The 19520-nt window shown below is 33.6% G+C and overlaps 2 protein-coding genes across 2 annotated transcripts; one reads left to right on the top strand and one right to left on the bottom strand.

Moving 5' to 3' along the window:
• On the top strand, positions 1800–8212 carry LOC104722889 (RNA polymerase II C-terminal domain phosphatase-like 1). Its single transcript, XM_010441143.2, has 17 exons — positions 1800–2712; positions 3033–3509; positions 3788–3998; positions 4078–4235; positions 4328–4395; positions 4506–4605; positions 4755–4835; positions 4975–5586; positions 5685–5748; positions 5832–5962; positions 6037–6090; positions 6244–6340; positions 6814–7028; positions 7128–7214; positions 7418–7483; positions 7559–7632; positions 7720–8212. Exons 1-17 carry the CDS (start codon positions 2380–2382, stop codon positions 7805–7807), a joined length of 2916 nt encoding a protein of 971 aa, XP_010439445.1. The 5' UTR covers positions 1800–2379; the 3' UTR covers positions 7808–8212.
• Positions 8266–10793, bottom strand: LOC104722888 (protein NRT1/ PTR FAMILY 7.2-like). The gene is made up of 4 exons (XM_010441142.2): positions 10410–10793; positions 10081–10298; positions 9392–9945; positions 8266–9304 (listed from the first exon to the last, which is right to left on the bottom strand). The coding sequence occupies exons 1-4, from the start codon at positions 10525–10527 to the stop codon at positions 8434–8436; spliced, it is 1761 nt and encodes a 586-aa protein (XP_010439444.1). The 5' UTR covers positions 10528–10793; the 3' UTR covers positions 8266–8433.

The raw sequence follows: 19520 nt of genomic DNA, 5'->3' as shown, positions 1-19520 counted from the left end.
TTTCATTTTTTTTTTAAATTTTATTTTCTCTTATGTTTTGATATGATTCTACATTAAAAGTTTAAAATGACTGATACTAATATATAAGATATATGATACCAAAAAAAAAAAGATATATAAAATGACTGATACTCTACAATGGATTCAATACACTCTTTTTCAACTGATTAACATCATAAAACTCAACATGTTTTAATTCTCTTTTTTGTGTGAATAAGTGGTTTGCTGCCACATTCACTACTTAATTTTCGTCTTAGATGAAACTTGTGGTATATTTATCATTATTACTTTGATTAAAAAATGTTTGACTAATTATGGTATTAAAATAATCTTTTGTGATTTGTTTTTTTTTTTCATTTCAGAAAGTCAACACAGACTAATAGATTTCCAATTTTTATTTAGATTATACATTAAATTTCTAGATTGTTGATCGTAAAAATTAAAGTTTACTTATTTTGAGCAATAAGGTACATGATTTTTTTTTTTTTACATAAAATATGTTTAAGATTTGGACCCAAACCAAATTGTAATAGTAGTTAGTAGGTTTGTTTTTTATTCTCTAAAATTTTTTAATTAAATTTCAAAAGGAATAATTTACTATTGTAAAAACTTTCAGCTTTAAAGCACAAATCTCCATATAGCATGAATTTATTAGTGGTATTTTCTAGTTACATAAATGGAATAATATATATTTGCTTATGAGTGTCGTATTCATAATATATAAGGATAAAGTTAAGTAACCGTTATGCATGCGTAACCAATATATTTTTTTGAATAATAAGTAACAGATATATTTTCTAATTATATATAGAATTTGTTTTTAAAATTACTATTGAGGGACTATGTATCATTTAAAAAACAAAGTAAAAGTTAGTTTTATATACTAAACCATACTTTTATGAAGAACAAAAGAAAGCATTCTTCAAGCTTGGTATATATATATATATATAAATGTTCACAACCAAAGAGACTAAAACAAATGTGAAGAATCATATCTTTTGAATGAATAGTGTTATTTCAAAAAAGAGTTAGAGATATCAACTACAAATAAAATTCAAAAGGAATGGTTTATTATTGTAAAAACATTCAGCTTTAAAGCACAAATCTTCATGTAGAATGAATTTATTAGTGGTATTTTCTAGTTATATAAATTGAATATTATATATTTGCTTACGAGTGTCGTATTTATAATATATAAGGAAAATGTTAAGTAACCATTACTAAATGTGTAACGTATATATGTAACAGATATATTTTCTAGTTATAATATAGAAAATTGTTTTAAAAAATTACTGTTGTGGGACTATCATTAAAAAAACAAAATAAAATTTAGTTTTATATACTAAACCATACTTTTATGAAGAACAAAAGAAAGCATTCTTCAAGCTTGGTGTAAATGTTCACAAGCGAAGAGACTAAAACAAATGTGAAGAATCATAGCTTTTGAATGAATAGTGTTTATTAAAAAAAAAAAAGAGAGTTAGAGTTATCAACTATAAATATCTTGTGGTATATATGAATCTTGGCACAGGAAAAAAAACTTAAACATGGGATCAGAAAAGAGTATAATCAAAAAGTACAAATAACACAGATTCACACAAGTAGAAGTAGTCGGAAAAATATACCAGAATTTGACAGGTTTTTTTGAGTTGATACGTAAACAAACTATTTTAGGCAGTTTTATTTATTTTCAAAAATAGTATTATTTTTATTTTTGTAAAATATACAAAAAAAAAAAGAATGGTTAAAAAAAAATGAAGGGACGTTCGTGTTTCCCTTTAAAAACCCAAAGACCAAAACGCTCAATGATGCCCGTATTCACAATCTTGACTCTTGGGGTTGGTTTATCTGGCAGATCTAGGGTTTCTCTTGATTCTTAAAGAACGCAGCACAAAAGCCACAAAACCTAAAATAAACTTTTTTCCCCAGATACAACAACAAAATCATCATTCCTCATCAACCTAAGAAGGAAGAAGAATTAGGTTTTTTTTTTCACATTCATCATCGGTATTTTACAGATCTATCTATATATATTCAGAAGGGAGAACAATATCTAAAGAACAAACCACTTAAATTCTCATCCTTTTCTCTCTTAACCCATTTATCAAAATCTCTCCTTTTTTTTTTTGTTTTCTTGATTTTTTGATTTCTTGCTAAGATAAAAACTCTGGATCCAATTTTCAAAAACTAGTGTGTGTGTGTGGACTGGTGATCAATCAAAATCTAAATCAGGCCAAGGGACAAGAAAAAAGATTAGATTTTGATAGAACCAATTTTGTGATGAGACAACAATAGACATCCCCCCCATTGATCTGTCAACTTTTTTCTGATACGGACTTGCTTTTAAAGAAGGGAGAAAAGGGAGAAGGAAAAAAAAGTATGTTTGGTAATAATAATAGAGTAGAACTGTTTCATGAAGATGGGAGGGTTGGGGAAATGGAGATATACCCTTCAAGGGACTTGCAGCAGCAATATCATCAGCAAGAAGATGATGTGATGAAGCAGAGGAAGAAGAAACAGAGGGAAGTTATGGAGAAAGCCAAGATGGGAATCAGAACAAGCCACTTTTCTTCTATTAGCGAGAGATCTCCTCCTCTTGCTGTACTTACGACAATTTCATCTTGTGGCCTGTGTTTCAAATTGGAAGCTTCAGCGTCCCCTGTTCAGGAGTCACTAAGTTTTTTCTACACGTCCTGTCTCACGGAGAACAAGGTATAGTATTATACCTTGTGGAACCTGTAAAACTAGGATTTTATCAATCTAAGACTTATAAACACTTATGAAAACTGGGATTTTGGGTCATTATATAACTTCCTTAATGTCACAATTGCATCAAGTCTGAGGCTTTAGATACTTGTCCCTGCTAGTAGAGTGGGGGTTTGAATCTTGTGTGGCGTAATTGATGTTAACTAAGAATAGGCAGGCGTAATTGACTGAATTAATTTGTTTTCCAGCTTTACGAAATTGCATATGAGCTGTGTTACAAATTGTCCTCATATTTTCTGATTCTTTGGATTTCTGGTTTCTTGCAGACGGCAGTAATGCTCCTGGGTGAAGAAGAGCTCCATTTGGTTGCCATGTACTCAGAAAATATCAACAATGACCGTCCTTTTTTCTGGGCATTTGTTGTTGCTCCTGGAATCTACGAGTCCTGTCTTGTCATGTTGAATATTAGATGTCTGGGTATTGTCTTTGATCTTGATGAAACCCTTGTAGTGGCGAATACCATGCGCTCATTTGAGGATAAGATTGATGGGTTGCAGCGGAGAATAAACAATGAGATGGACCCTCAACGCATTGCCATTATGGTGGCTGAGATGAAACGTTATCAAGATGATAAAAATCTATTGAAGCAATATGTTGACAGTGACCAGGTTGTTGAAAACGGGGAGGTGATGAAGGTGCAATCTGAAATTGTTCCTGCCTTGTCTGACAACCATCAGCCTCTTGTTCGTCCCCTGATAAGGTTGCAAGAGAAGAATATTATCCTGACTCGCATTAATCCGATGGTATGCAATTCTTGAAGTTAGTATATGTTTGTTAGTCTCTGTTTCCGGTATTCCTATATGTTGATGCATACCACACTTTTAAAACACAATTAAGTAGTTGTGGATGGTTTCCATGAATAACTATCCAACAGGCAAGCAACATGTCGTATTTAATTGCATATATTCTGGATCACATTGGAAAGATAACCTTTAATTTTTTTGTCGCTTATTCCTTTGTTGAGCACCTAGAATTTTCTGAATTCCTGTGGCTGATTCTCGATTCCTGTATTTACACGCAGAATCGTGATACAAGTGTTCTTGTGAGAATGAGGCCTTCATGGGAGGAACTTCGAAGCTATTTGACAGCAAAGGGGCGCAAGCGTTTTGAAGTATATGTTTGCACAATGGCTGAAAGAGATTATGCCTTAGAGATGTGGAGGCTCCTTGATCCAGAAGGGAGTTTGATAAACATAAATGACTTGCTAGCTCGCATTGTTTGTGTGAAATCAGGTATACTTTTTTGGTAACTTATACCTGCTTATTTTTCATCATGGTTTACTTCTTACAAGCTTGTAATTAACCACCACAGGTTTTAAAAAGTCACTATTCAATGTGTTTCTCGACGGAACCTGCCATCCGAAGATGGCACTGGTAATTGATGATCGGCTGAAAGTTTGGGATGAGAAGGATCAGCCGAGGGTGCATGTTGTTCCTGCATTCGCTCCCTATTATTCTCCTCAAGCGGAAGTAAGTACAATTTTTTACTTGTTTGAAATTGGTAATTAATTTTTTAACTTTGTTGAAATTGCTTACATATAGTTCCTTTTCTTTTTCTGTAGGCATCTGCGACACCAGTACTATGTGTTGCCAGAAACGTTGCTTGTGGTGTCAGAGGTGGATTTTTCAAGTAAGATCTCAAATTTGATAATAGACGTTTGTTTCTTTGCATCTCTACTAGATCAAGGGTGCTTCCTTAGTACATACTGACGGGTACATGGTATTTGAACTTGGTTACAGGGATTTTGATGAAAGTCTGGTACCAAGAATTAATGAAATATCTTATGAGAATGATGATATTCCTTCTCCGCCTGATGTCAGCCATTATTTGGTGCCGGAGGTTAGTTGTGATACTTATTAGTGGCTGTGAGTAGATAATTTATTGGGTCTCTTCCAGGCATTGCGGTAGATTATGTCATTTCTATGCAACAATGTATATTTTTTCACCCTCCAAACTGCTTCCAGTAGCTCATTCTCTTTTCAATATAGGACGATACATCTTTAAATGGGAACAAAGATCCACTTTCCTATGACGGAATGGCTGATGCTGAAGTGGAAAGAAGACTGAAGGTGATTAAATTTTGAGGCTCCATTTTTACAGAGTTATTGTGGTGATCTATTAAGGATGTCAACTCCAGTAAACATGTCTTCTGGTTTAATGTTTTCTACCCTACGATGAAAATTAAATACAATTTTCCCTTTTATTCAGGAGGCAATTTCTGCATCTTCAGTTGTCCTTCCGGCGGCAAATATAGATCCGAGGATAGCTGCTCCTATTCAGTACTCCATGGCATCTGTATCTGCTTCTTCTGTTTCAGTTCCAGTACCAGTACCAGTACCAGTCGTTCAACAAGCAGCACCACAACCATCTGCTATGGCCTTTCCAAGTATTCCGTTTCAACAACCAACATCAATAGCTAAAAACTTGGTTCCTGTAGAACCAAGCTTGCAGAGTTCTCCTGCTAGAGAGGAAGGTGAGGTACCTGAATCAGAGTTAGATCCAGATACTAGGAGGAGGCTCCTCATATTGCAGCATGGACAAGATACTAGGGATCCTGCTTCAAGTGAACCTCCTTTTCCTCAGAGACCTCCAGTTCAAGCTCCACCCCCACATGTGCAGCCAAGAAATGGTTGGTTTCCTGTTGAGGAGGAGATGGATCCAGCTCAAATCCGTCGAGCAGTCCCCAAAGAATATCCATTGGATTCTGAAATGATTCATATGGAAAAGCACAGGCCTCGCCATCCATCATTTTTTTCTAAGATTGATAACTCAACTCAATCTGACAGGATGCTTCATGAGAATCGCAGGCCGCCGAAGGAGGTACCACTAATCTTATATGACCTATGATTAATCAATTGGGAATTTTGTTGGCCTTTATATACTGCTACATTACGCTGTTCGGTGCTCACTATTTGCAGTCGCTCCGGAGAGATGAACAATTAAGGTCAAACAACAATCTACCTGGCTCTCAACCTTTCTATGGTACGCCATCAAAGTTATTTCTTCTTGTATCAATTTTTACTGAAGAGAAATTACTGACTGGGGAATTGGGATGGACTTTCTAGGGGAGGAGGCGTCTTGGAATCAATCTTCTTCTAGGAACAGTGATCTTGACTTCGTACCTGAACGAAGTGTCTCAGCAACAGAGACTTCTGCTGATGTTCTACATGGAATTGCTATCAAATGTGGTGCCAAGGTATGTGAATATCATCGTGATTACCATTGATTCCAAACGTGAGTTGATGTATTATATATTCCATGATATTGTAGGTGGAGTACAAACCAAGTTTGGTTGCTAGTACGGATTTGCGGTTTTCTGTTGAGGTACTAGCTCTTAGACTTTATCTGTTTCTTGCGTATTGTATGCTGTGTGTAATTTTGGTGGAACCTTATGCTCTTTGAGATTCTCTATTCCCTTAGATGAGTTGCTTTGTTGATTTTGTCAACTGTACACTAAATCTATGTTTTTCTTTGCAGGCTTGGCTTTCTGGTGAAAAAATTGGAGAAGGGACTGGCAAATCGAGACGAGAAGCCCTGCACAAGGCTGCTGAAGCTTCTATACAGAACTTAGCTGGTAAGACATTCTCACTCCTGATGTATTCGTGATTTAAACTGTCTGCAGGGATAGTAATTGAGATATATTGTTTGAATCTGCAATATTGGGCAAGTGTTATTTGTTTGACGTTCCTACACCACTTTCACATTGTTGGTAGCTATTCTAGAGGGTAGATCTCAGGCTATAACTAATCTGTTTAGTCTGTAACAATACCACGCTAACTACTCATAGGAGTGTTCAATGTTGTTAATAGACCTATTGTAGATTCCTGTTAGTCCTCGTAAATGGGTTTATATCAATGAGTATGAGAACTGCCACCACAGTCGGTCGTGTGTCAGTATGTTATGATATCTCACATCAACAGATTTTACAAAACTGTGGGTCCCACCCCTTAAGTCAGGTTTTAATATTGGTTGGATTCATTCACATTGTTCTTAGGATTTTTGTTTGTTAGTTTCCTGTTTTTTGAGTTTTTACCCCTTTTTCTGCAGATGTATATATGCGTTCACATGGTGACTCAGTGCCAAGCCACAGAGATGCTAGCCCCTTCACCAATGGAAATATGATAATGGGAAATGCAAATGCGCTTGATAATCAGCCATTTGGTAGAGATGAAACAGCAATGCCAGTTCCTTCTAGACCTACAGATCCGAGATTAGAAGGTTCTATGAGGCACACTGGCTCCATAACTGCGCTTAGGGAATTGGTATGTATCTCCTTAATTTCTGTTAGTTGATTAGGTTGCTTGCTCACTTTCGCATATTATTTTTCTCATCTTTGATTCATATCCTTAACCAATTTCCAGTGTGCATCGGAGGGTTTTGAGATGGCTTTTCAATCTCAGCGTCCACTTCCATCAGACATGGTCCACAGAGATGAATTACATGCGCAGGTTCGCACCCCTAAAGATTCCACATAAGTGTTAGATTTATGAAAATCTAAGACAAAAGTTTTCAGTTCTGAACAGCATTTATGAAAAATAGAAAGATTCATGACATGTTCTTCAGGGCCATCAGTATATTTCATATCTGTTTCATTTAGTTTGAGATATCTACAGTGCAGACCCCGCTTGATTCTCTTTGTAATATCTTTCAGGTTGAGATAGATGGGCGTGTTTTAGGAGAAGGAGTTGGATCAACATGGGATGAAGCTCGAATGCAGGTAACTCAACTAAATTCTTGCCTCTGTTCTATTCTGATTCCATATTTCCCCTTCTCTGATGTTCTTACCTTTTAGGCTGCTGAGAGAGCACTGTGTAATGTGAGATCAATGCTTGGTCAACCTCTGCATAAGCGACAAGGATCTCCACGGTTTGTTCTTAATCATATGTATGATTTTCGAATATAACTATGTGTTAGTTGATATATATTAAAACCGGTTTTCTTGTTGATGTGTAGATCATTTGCCGGGATGTCAAACAAGCGTTTAAAGCCAGACTTTCAGCGGTCTCTGCAACGGATGCCATCTTCAGGAAGATACTCTTAAATTAGAACCATGTGAATTACAAAGCACATTCTCTACATCATTTCTCCATTCTCTTGGTAAAAACAGCTACCAAGACGAATTCTTTGCCAAGTTCCTTTCTTTGCAAAACGATGAACCAGGCTTGCTCTCTTGTTTCTCTTGTTGTAACAACAGTTGGGGCTGGATCACGATTTTGTATCATAAGAAACTCTTGAGTTGAAGCAACAGCTCGTGGGACTACAGAGAAAGACCTAAGCATGAACGTTTGGCTTGTTATCAGGCTGTTAGTACTCAAGTAGAAATTAGTAAAGTTGGTTATAGTTGCCATTAAGCTTTTTCTGCAGTTTTACAATTAACGGTCCCTGTTTGCACTGAGACATTAAGTTTATGATTAATATTTGTAATTTGCTGTTGTTAACTGTTTAATTTTGACTGATTCAAAGTTAGTTTATGAGAGAAAAGTTGCTATAACAGGTGAGTGGAATCAACTTGTCTTTATTTGAGAAATATCAACAAAATTTTGCACAAGAGTAAGCCAAAAAAGCACAACAAGACCAGTTTATTTTACAGAACAAGCTCAGCTTTGAACAGATTACTGTAAAAAGCTTCACAGCATAAGCACTCACAAAAACTCTCCACCTCTTTACTCAGACTTTCTCCTCTTCAGTTGTGGACTCGGAGAAACTTGCTTCAGACTTAATATACTTATACCATTTCGCACAAATAAGGTAAACCACAAAATCAGCAGCGGTTAGACCAGCTAGGAGGAAGTAGAATCTCTCCAAGTGTCCTTTGTTGAGATTTTCAGGAATCCAGCCAGGCACTTCATCTGTTGTAGAGAACTTCATGACAATGGAAACTAACAAACTGCTTACATAGTTTCCTAGAGATATTGAAGCCATACATAGCGCACTTGCAAAGCTCTTTAGCCCTGTTGGAGCTTGGCTGTTAAAGAATTCGAGTTGACCAACGTACATGAACACTTCTGATGCACCTATCAACATGTACTGAGGCACTTGCCAGAATATGCTCAAAGAGCTCGAGTCTGAAGTACTTTCCGGTTCCTTGTTTTTCAGTCTGTATATCTCCACGATTCCTGCTGAAATCATCGCCATTATCGCAATCACGAGCCCAACCCCCATTCTCTGAAGCTCACTGAGACCTTTGTTGGGTTCTGTTTTGTTAAGTCTAGCAAAGAGTGGATCTAGAAACCGCCTGTAAGCGAAGATGAAGAAGGCGACGCTGAGAATGTCGAAACTAGACATGCTTGAAGCTGGAATCCGGAAGCTTTTTATGTTAGTCTTCATCGCCGCGCCTTGCACAACGAACAGTGAAGCCATTTGAGTGAAAACCACAGAGTAGAGAATGGTGCAGAGCCAGATTGGTATGAGTCTTAAAACACATTTCACTTCTTCAACTTGAGTCACTGAGCACAGCCTCCATGGATCATACTTCGATCCGCTCTCCACCTTCTCAGCCTCATCATCAGGCGTAACGATCGCAGCTCTATCCAAGAATCTGTAGACAAAACATAGTTAGAGCTGATCTTGAAGATTGTTTCTGTGATTATTATAACATAATTTTTTTGTTGAAGCTGTTATCTACCTGAAGCCTTTGGTATGAAGAATCTTCTTATCTCCAGTTCGTTGAGTCTCGGAATCATAAAGATTCAAGTCCTCATAGTTCACACCAATCTTAGCCTTTCTTGTTGCAGCAACTAATACTTGGCAGAATCTAGACCAAGGACTCTCTCTAGGCGTAAAATGTCTGTACTTTGGCGTGCCAGTCAAGAAAAGTACTAAACCAGCAAAGGCGGAGCCTGCGGAGGCCCAAAACCCTAGCGGCCACTTCCCTTGATCCTCAAAATAACCCAAAACGGTATTAGAGAAGAGCGATCCGAGATTCAGAGCCAAGTAAAAGTAACTGAAAAATGCGATTTTCGAGTGTCCTTCAGCTGAATCCTCTGCATCAAACTGATCAGCTCCAAAGGTAGCTATGTTCGGCTGATAACCACCGTACCCTAACGCGATTAGATACACCGATAGATAAAAGATAACCGTCTTGAACGTCGAGTGAGGCTTACACGGCAACTCTTCAACTCCACAGCCACTTGGTTCAAGCAACAACGCACCAGTAGATAAAGATAACATCACCAATCCCTATAACCAACCGAATTAAAACAAGTTTTAACTTATGCCTCAAGCAATAAAGCCCTAAAGTGTAAGGCAGAACAACAACATGCCTTACATAAAGAAACAAGAAACAGAGTAGTGTGTTGATTTGAAGAGACTTACAGCAACGAAACTAGCTTGAAAGATTGCACAAGTCTTGTAACGTCCCCAGTAAGAGTCACTGAGGAAAGCACCGAGCAAAGAGAAGATATAAACAGTTCCTGTCCATTTACTAACATTATTCGCCGCTTCCGCATTGTCTTGTCCCATCACTCTCGTCAAAAACAAAACCAAATTCACTCCGACACCGAAGAAGGCAAGCGTCGCAAGTCCTTGATTCACTATATCAATCGCAAAAAAAAATAAAAATAAAAAATAAATCTTTAGCGTCTAAAACAAAAAACACTTTTATAAAGAAGAAGATGAGTTCATATATATGTATAGAGATGTACCAAGAATGAGAATAGCAGTGAGCCATTTGCCAGTATTAGCTCGGATAGCTGGATTGCCGTGACGATCAACGCTACCGTCTTGAGTGCAAACCTCAAATTGTCTAACTTTTTGATCCATCTGATTCGATTTCGTGTAGAGAGATAGATATCTATTCAAAAAAGATTCCTTTTACATATATCTTCTTGATCCTAAAAAGATTTTGATCTGTTGAGTCCGTCCGGTTAAAGAGGAAACAGATGATGGTTGGAGAAGAAAACGGAGTGACCTTATGAATCAACGAAGTAGCTAAAAACAAGAACGAAACACAAGAATCAAGAAAAAGAAGAGTGATAAAGAGAGAAAGAGAAAGAGATACTTAATTGATGGGAGTATTAAGAGTTGTGTGAGAAAAGTGTGAAGAAGAGAGTTTATATTTATAGAGCTCAGAAATCAAAGTCTGAAGAGAACCTTTCTTTGACGTCTCTTTCTCTCTCAGGTTTTTAATTTAATTTTTTAAATTCTAATTAGAAAAGGAAAAAAAACGGGCTGCCAAAAAATATATTTTCGGTGGATTTTCGCAACTGAGTTTTAAATTAATTATGGTATTTTAAATAGTTTTTATATGTAATTGATAAGTGATAAATCTACATGATAACTAGTGACTACATGATAACTAGTGAATAATAATTTAACACTAATTACTATATATATATATATTTTTTTTTTACTTTTTAATCAAAAGTATTTGTTCAATATGTAGAAGAGTACAGATGTAAAATTTTTTTAAAAAAATTAACCCAAAAATCACATATAGGGAATGTAAAACTTATAGAAAATATTGGAAAAACAGTTCCCTAAAATCAATGAAGATTGAAAACACCTGGTTAAAGGTAAGCCGAGCAAATGTGTGACCAGTTACACCTGGAAGGCTGCTGGAAGAGACTGAAATAATCAAAAAACTTGACGAAGAAAAAAAAATGTATTTGTGAAAAAAGAGTGAAAAAACCAAACAAAAAACTACAAATAAAAATAAACAAAGAGGAGCAAAAGTGAAAGTATAGTGTTCGTACCCCACGAAAACAGGATTTGGTGTCTCTTTCAAGCACGCTACGCTCGTGTGTAGCTGTCTTCGATTGCGACTATTCTCACTACTTCCTTTGTTCATATTTTAATTTTTCATTGGGTCATTCTTAATCCTAAGTTTAATAACCCTTAATTTAAGTCCAATCTTTATGACCCTTTTTTTTTTTTAATTTTGCTATTTCCTCTTTTGTATCTCTTCGTTTNTTTTTTTTTTTTTGTCAACAGATCGATATGTTTATCTTTTCAAACATATAATTATATACAATTACATATTATGATGGATAAACATAAACATGTTTGGTATTGCTGTAAACAAAACTTTTATACAAACATATAAATACATATTTTCTTTTAGATCTTATCAAACGAATGTCTAGATTCAATGAAGCTAGGAAATATTTCAAATTTTCAACGTTTGGATATTAAGAAATTAGACTCTATCTAATACATTTTGTGTAAACTAATTTTTTTTGATCAAAATATAAGTTATCATGTGACGTTTTACATTGCAATGGCCTAAAAAAAGGTTATAAAAACAAAACCTATAATGCTGTCATAAAACTCTGTTCATATACGTCTTACTAAATTTAACCATAAAGAACAAATTTATGTTTAAATACTAAATGTAGAACAAAGGAGTAGTAGTAGTTTAGAAATTACATATCTTGACTTAGGTTTTCATGGACTGGCAGTTGTAGTGTTAATATCGGTTGAGTCAAATCCAATTTGCCCACGAAAATTTTACTAAGCAAACTAATACGAAAGTTCTTTAAAACAAAAACAAATTATATTAATTTCAACCACATAAACGGCAATCGGAAAAGCCACATACATTGCCGGAAAATGGTACTAATTAAAGGCTACCGTAAAAAAACCTAAAACATTGGTTCATACTTATGTTGATAGGACCCAAATAAGAGTTTCTATAAGTTTCTAATTTCTAGAGGATTTTGTCAGAGTTATTACATTTTCGACATAAGTTTATTCTTTTAGAGTTCAACCTCTTAATGAACTTCTCTTCTCATCACTACACTTTTTAATTATAACCTAACAGTATATTTACTCTAATGTTTACCTAATTAGTTCATAAAATCTTTAGATCTCTCGATGATGTAATATATAATTTATTTGGTTAATCGTGTTTCTTTACAACAGACTAATAATCTCAAGACATCTAAATGATCACGTAAAGTATGATGAAATGTGAATACACTTTATGTGGAAAGCGTGAATGGTTGTGGTCTATTGGACGGATATTTTCTTTAAAACTATGATTTACGGCTAAACTACCTTTAATATAAACTACAACAATGAATTTGAAATATGTAATGCACATTATACACTCCAAGTCTCCAACACGGATCCGACCCATCCGAATCGTAAACTTTTAACCCACTAAGTAAATTACTATTGAAATTGACGTGAAATCCTAAATTAGATCGATACCGGAAGATAAGTTGTACCATAAGTTCAAGTAACGGTATGAAGTGGGTAATATATAAGTAGAACAGATTATTACAAGTTAGCAAGAATGAGTTGGTCATCCATAACGATAACGATACCTTGTAAACAAACAAAACATGATATTAAGGAGCACGTAATCAAGTAATGATTTTGGTTTAAAGTCCTTCCTATTTTTGAGCAGACAAATAAAAAGGAAAAAAAAAAACTCAAAAGAAACACGTTAAAGGTTTCTCACGAAATTAACGTGGACCATCATAAGACAAATGCAACCCACCAACTTATATATAACGACAAAAATCTAAATATATATTATTTCGTAAAAAGACTAACAAAGTAACAAGTGACATTTTTTTTTCTCTAATTAAGCAGCCAATTTGAGGGTTCAAGTGGCAACTTGAAGAATGTTGTCGTCTGCGCGCAAGCTGTTCTCCAAAAATTACGTTGAATATTTTTTTCTTCTAAATTCACCCAACCAAGAAGCTTTATGTCTTCCAACGAAAACGACGTTCACAAAAATCAAATTTCTTTATTAGTGCTTAAGGCTGTGTGGCTAAAAGGTAAAAGTATAAGTTATTGCTAGCTAAGTTTTTAATTTTTGTGCTAGCATGGCTTTTATTTTTTAAAATTCATATCAATATGCGATAAGTTATGCTACTAATAATCTAATAATCTAATATATAGTATATATTATTATTATTATCAGAATAAAGATCAGGGACTGGTGCAAAGTTACTCTACATGAAAACGTATATTATATAGTTTTTAGGCGTCATATTTATATATTTGTTACCAACTCCGATTTTGGTCGATCCTTAAAAAAGAACAAATCTTTTGTTACTTAGTGAGATCGGCTACTACGTGGAAACTGCAAGAACGATAAGAACAAAACTGATGAAAGACAATAGTGTGCAGCTTTGACTTTGATTCCACAACTCAAACTTTGCTTGTATCTCTGCAATTTGGCGTTTCGGCCTAACAGCTTTTTAAATAAGTAATTAATGTGTAATTTTAGTTATTAAACCACGGGATTAAGACAAAGCTCTTAAGGTCAATATATTATAAGCGCTATCAATTATCTATTCGCTTATCAACTTTATCATCATAGTATATAAACCGGCCAATTTGCTTAAAGCCGTCAAGCAAACTAAGCAACTTGCTTTTCATTTATGTAATTTAATTTTCGTATTGAATGAATGGTTATTTTCCACATTGTTTGAATATTTTGTAGTTAAAGATCAAGCTAGTGACATGGCCAGTGAGTTCATCTACTTAGAATATCCTTCGGATCTTAGGTAACCATATATATAAAAACTTGAGGTATATTCTTATACGATAATAATTTAAATAAGACCACATGTTATGAAGAACTTGTGTATATATTATTTATCGATGTAAATATTGTTAATCATATATGAAGAATTACCAAACACATAAGACATCTAAACGATCACAACAACAAAGCGTAAATAACGACGTAGAAGTGCCAAAATAACTAACATATTAATTCTGTTCTTGAACGTTTTTGTACGCAGAGTAGTAAGTTGTGTCATGGGGCTGTTAATAAATATATTACAAAACATTGGGCTGTGGACTGTGGTATAGACTACAAGCTGTTCTTTAATTTGGAGGAATGTATACGAACTTACGAAGATGCTTTGTGTTGTGGACAAATTTAAATATTATCGAAGTATGAAAGTCTTTTTCCCAACAACCTGGAGATCATTAGACTGTATGTGAATATAAAATCAAATGATATAGAAGAGAGCTTATATCAAACAAAAACGACGTTGCTGTGGTACGCTGTTGTAGTACGTTATGAATACTAATTGGAGCTACAAATTAAGAAAGTACCACTTGTTCTATATATAAACAAACACACGCGCATATACATTAAGTCAGTAAATAATTATTTTTATTAGATTTCAAAAGATAAGAAGAAGAAGAAGAAGAAATAAATGAAAATTTGGTTGACGTTGACTTCATTAATTATTGCTTTTGATTCGGTGAATTGAACATGTATAGAATCGCGAGACGAAACTAAAGTCAATTTCTAAAACTTGTAGAAAATAAATGAACACACATTATCAAAGTATTATTATTAGTTTTTTTCTTCTCTCAACAATTTCATTAATTTTTTTTTTTTAGAATATACAAACTTAAAACTCTAAATCTTCAAAACTAAATCACACTCTAAAACCTAAACTTCAATTCTACTAATATACTAAATCCAAACCCAATGTTTTTAATTATAAACTTTCATAAATCATTTGAATGTGTGATATTTTTGGACTAAAAAGTTTGTAATGGTATTTTTGGGATAAAAAACTAGTGATGGTATATATTTTTTTAAAGAATTAATTTATAAGTAATATTTTAGGATATTTCTCTACACAGAAACTAATAAATATTCGTAAAATAAATATATTTTTTTTTCAAGAAGAGAGTAAATAATCTATAGTTTTAATTTGACACATATATAGAAATAACTCAAGGAAATAATAATTAAGTTATTTCGTAAGCTTTGTGTAAAAGCTAGAAGTTCTTAATCTCGATTATGAAAATATATATACTATGTTGTTGACATATTCATTATTTTCTCGAAATATGTAAGAGTTAATGTTGAGAAAGTTGGAGATTAGCTGGAATGAAAAATAATATAAAATCAAACGATTTACGGTGGAGCGGTATAAAACGAAATCGACGTCCTTGTGCTTATCATCAACATGGGAGCTTATAATCGTCCACCTCATACATTTTGATCCACGCCATAAAAAACTCTCACTTGCTCATTGTATAAACACACGAACATGTGTATTCAGTTTCTGAAGTCATACTTTTTTTGTTTTTTATTTTACATTTAATAAGAAAAAAGAGTTGACAAAACAAAAAAGGATAAGAAGAAGAGTTAAATGACAAAAAATGGCTGAGGTTAGAGTATTGACTATATATCGAGGGAGACGATGGCTTATACTATCTGATAACTTTCTAAATCGAGAGACGACAAAAATGTCAAAATGGTATTCAATATTATAAGCACAATGAAGTATCTAGACGAATCATCTATCTTATCAAACTTCGGGTTGTTTCTTTTTTACTGCGGAAGCAAGTTGCTCTGTATTTTATAAATGATTTCATTTTCTACTATTTGCATGAATCAATCTCTTGGAGTTTTTTTTGGAACACCAATCTCTTGAAGTTTTTTTTTTGGAACACCAATCTCTTGAAGTTTTATATACATTTATGTTAAGTCGCAATTGTTTATTTGTTTAAAACGTACATTATGTACCGTTCGGAAAAACAAATCACATTCAAGCTTAATTATAATGCTTTTGATTATTTACTTTTCTAACGCTATACACAAATTATAAGTGCAATTACGCAAATGGAAACGTCAAACACAAATAAGACGCTCAATACAAATTGAATTGTTGTATATATACCCTAAATAAAAATAAGAAGACGACAGTTTAAAAGAAGTCCATAGCCGATTGATTGAGTCTCGTGTGTAATGTATATTGTTTTTGTGTATGTGTGTGTGTTAAAATGTGGTGTATATATACGTTAGATTAGAAAAATACTTTAACCATCTAAACAAAGTACAGGATGTATATATATATATATATATATATATATATATATATTCATAGCTAGATATATCATGCACATGGATAGAAATAATTTATTATTAAGAGAAATAAATTCTATTGAGTTTGAATTCAAGTGTGGTAATACAATATATGTATATATAAGTAGTCTAAAACCAAAATAAATAAATATATGTATATATATAGTAGTTAAAATTATTAAGTGTTAGATTATAGTTCATATAAGATCAGAATCGGCAATGAGAGATTTTAAACTAAATTTTGTTTTTTGACATATTATTTAGACTGAAATGAGATAGAAAAATCAAAATTCTGATCGATCGAACTTTTTATGAAAATCCTAATTTTTATTAATTTATTTACATGTTTGACTTATCATTCCTTTTCTACTTTTTTTGAATTAGAGGTTCATATTGAGATTAGTCTACCCGATGAAAGTTGGACGCTTACAAATTCTTCAGATTCATACAAAGAAAATGAAGGATAATTCTTTTCTTTCTCCCAATGTCAATCTCCAAGAACTTGGTACACCTTTTGCACTTGTATTAATGTTTTAAGATATAAACATGAATGATACTTTATTGACATGATTTATCTAATTTTAAAGCTGCTAGGACAAAGAACTACAATGGTGATGAGGTTGAAGGTGTATTGAAAAATGCAACATCATATGCTTTCAGTAGACAACTGAGCATGAAAGATCTAACAAAGCCGGTGGATGAAGAAAATATTAAAATTACTATGGATGATTTTCTTAGCATTACTCGAGGTTAAGCCTGCATTTGGAGCCTCTTCGAACGATCTTGAATTATGCAGGTAATATAGACTGAAATGAGATAGAAAAACCAAAATTCTGATAAATCGAACTTTCTATGAAAATCCTAATTTTTATGATATAGTTAAGACCACAATCTCAAATTTTTCTTATTTGAGCTCATGGTTGACTCTGTCTAAGATATAATTTAATTTTCTTTCTTTCTCATGAATTACTTTTCTCAAACATCGGATTGAGCCTACCTATGATCACGTCCAAGTCCAACTCTAGCCTTAAACCAAAACCATGCATACACCTAAACGTCATCGTTCTCCTTTAGGTGTATTTCTCGGGTCTACTCCAAATTTTGTTGCCTCGTCATGATGATTTAGTTTTTTGGAAGACAATCTCATTTAAGTTTGCTCTTTAATAACCGATCGATTGAACTACCTAGTACCTACATCTGCTCACCAAAACTCTGAGAATGATGACGTTCTCCTACAAACGAACCCTACAAGTTAACTGTACGATAGTTCGCCAAAAATCATAGATGTAAAACAAGTACGTACTTGTTAATTCTTAAGGAAAATCAAATTACACATCACAGATTATACAGCACTAAAGCGATCTAAAGATGGACTCCGAGATATGAATTACCTGAAATGTTTTAATAATAAGCCCATTTATTTTAGGCCCACTAAAAAGTTAACAACATCGCCGAACGAAAGACATGCATAGAGTTTTTTTTTTTTTTTTTATATATATATATGAAAATGAAAAGGTTTGGCCATTAAAAAGTAAGAGTCTGTGGATTTGAAACCTTGGCAAAAAAATTGAAACAAGGAGACAAAAAGATTTGGAAGTCACATAGTGTGGGTTCATGTTAACGAGAGCTGCATTAGGTTGCGGCAATGCTTGCGTTTAATTACGTCTTGCAGTGATTACATTCCAAACTTTTTTGTCGATTAGCTTGTTGAAGAATGAAGATGGTGGTAGCTGGCAGTGGGATCGAGACTTGGTGATAAATTTGTAATAGAACCATAGTTTTACACGGCATTTGTAATACATTTGTAATAAAACAAATGTGGTTCCATAAATACCATGTGATTGTTAATGAATCAAGTTTTGTTTTATTTTCTTGCTATCAGTCTTTTTCTGATTGAGACATTTTATTTTACATAATATCGGTACATTTTTATAGTATTAAGTTTCAACGTTGTTTAGAGAACTTTGCAAGGATTGAATAGAATAAAACAAAAAAGTGTTCAGATTTGTTAAGTTTTAAAACATCATTAAAAGAAAGATGTTGTTTTAAAACTTAACAAATAAAACAAATAAGTAAACAAGAACGCTAGCTAGAGGCTAGAGCCTAGAGCCTAGACCATCGAAACCCATTTCGAAGACATCTAGTTCGTTGAGTTTTCACTTCCTAAAGCCACTTCTGACAATTAAAATACATCACTCATGTCTAGCTTCTACACGCCTAAACAACTTTTTCCGAACATATACTAACAAGTAACAAGCTTGATAGAGCGCGCTGTCTAGTTTTTATTTGTTTGACAAGATAAAAGCTGTCATCGCATAGATGGAAAACGTTACATGCATGACACAAAGATGGAATTGAAAAAGGACAAAAAAGAATTTAAGAGAATAGGGGAAAAAGGACAAAAGAAAGGCACACGTGTATGTTAGAGTTGTGTATGGTTGAATGGTAAAGAAAGCACCTGAGCTGTTTAGACAAGACTCATGGAGAGAACAACTTTAAATGCACTTCGATCATTATTATGAACCCTATTTCCTTCCTCAATACATACATTGATACATATATACATATATTTTCATATTTGGCACTACAAAAGTCAACGTCCATGAATGAAGAACATAAGCTAAACGATGCAAACATATATAGAGTATGCAATAAATATGATGAACTTGTGATAGTTTTTGAAATACAAATCTATTTTGAAAACCGTCAGATGATTGGTTTTGCTATTTGACAAATAGTCTCACAGAGGGGTATTCAACTTGTTTTTTTTTAAAGGATTTTGGAAGATTTTAATATTTTAGAATTTTGTAAAATCTAGGAAATGTTTAGGAGACTTGTTTGTGTTTTAGATTTATTTTTATTTTTGTTAATGTGATTCTATCAGATTTTATTAGGAATATTTGTGTGATTTTAAAATATTTTGCTATAGATTTTTATTAATAGCTTATTTCTGAAGAAC

This window comes from Camelina sativa, chromosome 11 (assembly GCF_000633955.1).
Source record: "Camelina sativa cultivar DH55 chromosome 11, Cs, whole genome shotgun sequence".
Lineage (NCBI taxonomy): Eukaryota > Viridiplantae > Streptophyta > Magnoliopsida > Brassicales > Brassicaceae > Camelina > Camelina sativa.
The sequence above is the reverse complement of the archived record's forward strand: the minus strand, read 5'-3'. Positions and strand labels throughout refer to the sequence as shown.

Bases quoted from the DNA above. Each gene is read 5' to 3' on its own strand.
- LOC104722889 (XM_010441143.2), top strand. From the start codon at position 2,380: ATGTTTGGTAATAATAATAGAGTAGAACTGTTTCATGAAGATGGGAGG. The intron at 4,236-4,327 runs GTAAGTACAATT...CTTTTTCTGTAG, and splicing joins ATTATTCTCCTCAAGCGGAA to GCATCTGCGACACCAGTACT. The intron at 4,836-4,974 runs GTGATTAAATTT...CCTTTTATTCAG, and splicing joins AAGTGGAAAGAAGACTGAAG to GAGGCAATTTCTGCATCTTC.
- LOC104722888 (XM_010441142.2), bottom strand. From the start codon at position 10,527: ATGGATCAAAAAGTTAGACAATTTGAGGTTTGCACTCAAGACGGTAGC. The intron at 9,946-10,080 runs GTAAGTCTCTTC...GGTTGGTTATAG, and splicing joins TTCAAGCTAGTTTCGTTGCT to GGATTGGTGATGTTATCTTT. The intron at 9,305-9,391 runs GTAGATAACAGC...TTTTGTCTACAG, and splicing joins CTTCATACCAAAGGCTTCAG to ATTCTTGGATAGAGCTGCGA.